Source organism: Galeopterus variegatus, unplaced genomic scaffold (assembly GCF_000696425.1).
Source record: "Galeopterus variegatus unplaced genomic scaffold, G_variegatus-3.0.2 Scaffold1678, whole genome shotgun sequence".
Taxonomy (NCBI): domain Eukaryota; kingdom Metazoa; phylum Chordata; class Mammalia; order Dermoptera; family Cynocephalidae; genus Galeopterus; species Galeopterus variegatus.
In genome coordinates this window covers 182859-186012 of record NW_007727789.1, presented here as the reverse complement: position 1 = coordinate 186012, position 3154 = coordinate 182859, and the positions used below count along the sequence as shown (strand labels likewise).

Genomic DNA, 3154 nt, shown 5'->3' with positions numbered 1-3154 from the left:
CGCCACCCCCCACCCCACCTACCCCGGCCCAACTCTGATCTCCAAGTGAAATTCTACCCCCTTCCTGATAAGGATCAGCCAAAGGATTTCCTGGGTCAAGAAACTACAGAAACCATTGGCCTTGTTAGAAAATGGTTTTGGCATGAAATGAAAATAGTTCAGGCCTCTCCACCACCATAATTAGGTACAAATTTCCAAATGACTAGACCATGTGATTTTACTTAATTCCCCCCACCACCTCCCTCTTTTCAGAGTAGTTTGCAGAGAGGAAAAAAAAATCTTCATTTCACTTAAAATTCTTCCAATTCTCCTGCCTTCAGTTACTCTTTTTGACAAGTTCATCTTAGGCCTTCTTTTTTAATGCAGTCAATAAGAAGTTTTCCCATAAAAGTATTTTCCTAGTTAATTCTCACGTTGGAGTTCCAGGCTTAATTTTTCAAGTGTTAATTTTGAAAGGGGCGCCGCAAACATGTGGACTCTAGGAAGGGGCTCTCTAGCCCTCAGGAGCAGGGCATGCACCCAACAGCACTGCCAGTCCCCCCCGCACGGCCTGCCTGATCAACCCGGGTCCCTTTAACCCTTGCCGACCCGGGGGGCAACTCTGCAACTGACACTCCTGCGTCTCAAAACTCTGCGTTTACAAATAAACTGTTTTCTGAAGTGGCTCGGCTCCAGGTCCTGAGGGTGAGCCCCCAAAATAGCCCCCAAGCAGAATGTGTCCAATGCACTCCTTTTTATTGGGTCCTGAAAAGAGAAAAGGACCGGCCTCCTGCAGCCACGAAGGCCCTGCCGCAAGAACGCAGCACCAGCTCTCAACGATTACAAAGAGGCCCTGACCCGGGGGGCATGGCTATTCCTGCTCGCCTGCCCTCGGGGCCTCTGTATGCGGACAGCCAGCCCGGCGCGCGGGCCAGGGCTCTGAGCCCAGGACCTGGGCCGGCTCCCGCCGCTCCTCCGGGCCCGAGGGCAGGCGCGGGGCCGGCACACCTGGCGGGGACGCCGGCGCCCCCTATTCGGTTGAACTTTCTGTGACACACGCGGCATTTTCCTTAAATACGAAAACAATCCCTGGGCGAGTGAGCGAGCAGCCCTCGGCTGCCGCTGGGAGAGAAAGTGGCGATTGGAAGAGAAACTCCTGACTCATCCGCCTGGGCGTTTATGGCCGGGGATTGGATTCTGACCTTTCGGTGCGCTCCTGCGCGGCGCACCGCCCGGCCCGAGGTGGGAGGCGGCGCGGGGCGCACGCATAGACTCCCCGCCCGTCCGCGCCCTCCCCGCGCGCCAAGGGAAGGGGCGCGATTTACCTACGGAGTCTATCTCCAGGAGTCGCTGGAGGTCCCGGATGCTGTGGATCTGACTGCGAGCCAGCCTCTCAATCACCTCGCGGGGGATCTCGGCTTCCTGCAAGCAGAGGCCACAAGGTCAGCGCCCGCGGCCCCGGCCGCGCAGGCTCGCGCCCCTGGCCGCCGAGAGCGCCTCTTCCCCAGGCTCGAGGTGACCCGGTGAGCATCTGCCGCAGCCCCCGCCCCGGGCCACGCGGACCTCCCGCCGGGGACCTGGAGCCGGAGACCAGGGGTGGAGCTGGATGAGACCCCAAATTCTCCGCCTCCATCCTTGTCTGCTGTTTGCAAAAATAAAGTCCCCTCCCACCTTTAAATTTTCAAACAATAGCTCCCGTACTCCGGCCCCACCGCCCGGGGTGTCAGTTACTGGAGGTCTGTGGGCAGCGAGGGGGCCGGGGAGTTCCTGATTTAATAGTGAAATCAACATCTAGAAAGATCAAGTTGAAATGCGTCACGGATCGACGACGAAAGTCACGGCAGCCCTAACAGTTTAATCTAGCTAAAGGCTTAAATTTCACGCCCCGGAATCCCGGGCCGAACCCGCGGAGGAGAGGTTTCTCGTCTCACAAACACACGCACGCGTGCGCGCGCGCGCTCACACACACACACACACACACACACACACACAACACACACTCGCCCCACCCCGGGCTCCGGCCCAGCCGCGGCCCTAGCGCCGACTAAGACGCCCAAATCTAGCCGGCAGCCGGGAGAGGCTGCCAGGGAAAGAGAGGGTTAACTATCCACCTCTCACAGCTCTCAGGTCCCTGCCCAGACCACCCTCACCACTTGGCCTCCCCAACTCTCCTTCCTGATTTTTAAAAGGAGTCGGGGGTCGCTGGGGGGGGACTCAAACACTAAGTTCCCACGACGGGGGCTGTAGAAAGTCATTCATCACTACAAAGCTCCCGGGGATTTGGGATTCAGGGGGGTGGGGACGCCGCGGTGGGAGGGCGCGGGCGCCTGGCCCGGCCCCAGCTCGCCTAGCTCAGCCACCTGTAAGCAGGCCCCGGGCAAGCGGGGCTGCGCCGGCCCTGCGCCCCGCCGGGCTTGGGGACCGAGAACCGGGGGCTGCGGCTCGTCGCTGCCCGTTGTGCCCGGCCGGGGTCTTCCGCCGCAACCGCCTCTACCTGTTTATCGGCCGCCTTTCTCCCCTCTCCGGGCTCTGCCAGCTCACACACACCCCCTTCCACGCACCCCGTTACTGCATTGCCTGCCGCGCCCCAGCTGCCCCTCCCTGGAGAGACGCCCGTGCCCCCCGAAGTTTCTCCCCACTCGTCCACCTCGCCGCTCCCTCGTCCCTCCCAGGCAGAGCGACGCAACACGCTGGAAACTCACCAGACACACTTAGGCATGGCAAAAAATAGAACCCAGTTGGGAAAATTTTTAAATGAACTACCCCAGCAGAAATCAAAATGCTCTCTGCAGAACCTGGGGCGCCCCGGCCCGCGGGTGGCTGCGGAGGGCGTGCGCCGGGGTAGCCGGAGAGGGGACGGGGCACGGGGGCGGCACCCACCTCAGCCAGGGCATGGGCGAGGTATCCGCAGCCGAGGAGCAGCAGGCAAGCCCAAGTCCTCATCGCGTCCAGAGGCGCTGGCGGCTCGGCGGGGAGGCGAGGCCGCGGGGCGGGCGCTCCAGCCGGGCTCCTGTGGCGGCGAAATTCAGTACCATCCCTCAGGGAGCGCGGCCCGGAGGAGGGTGGCGCGGAGAGCAGGGAGCCGGCGGAGCGCGCCTGGCGCGAGCAGTGTGTGCGGAGAGGCAGGCAGCGCCAGCGAGGAGGAGGAGGAACAGGCTGCTGTACCGTACACCCG

At 61.7% G+C, this 3154-nt stretch overlaps 1 protein-coding gene across 2 annotated transcripts in view; it reads right to left on the bottom strand.

The window, feature by feature from the left end:
* PDGFA (platelet-derived growth factor alpha polypeptide) overlaps positions 1 to 3129 on the bottom strand; it is a 21132-nt gene extending 18003 nt beyond the window's left edge. For both annotated transcript variants that reach the window (XM_008578419.1, XM_008578420.1), the window contains exons 1-2: positions 2860 to 3129; positions 1305 to 1401 (exon numbers count right to left, since the gene is read on the bottom strand). In XM_008578419.1, the coding sequence (XP_008576641.1) occupies positions 1305 to 1401; positions 2860 to 2922 (160 nt within the window). In that variant the 5' untranslated portion in view covers positions 2923 to 3129. The remainder of the gene's footprint in view (positions 1 to 1304; positions 1402 to 2859) is intronic.
* Between the last annotated feature and the right edge of the window lie 25 nt (positions 3130 to 3154).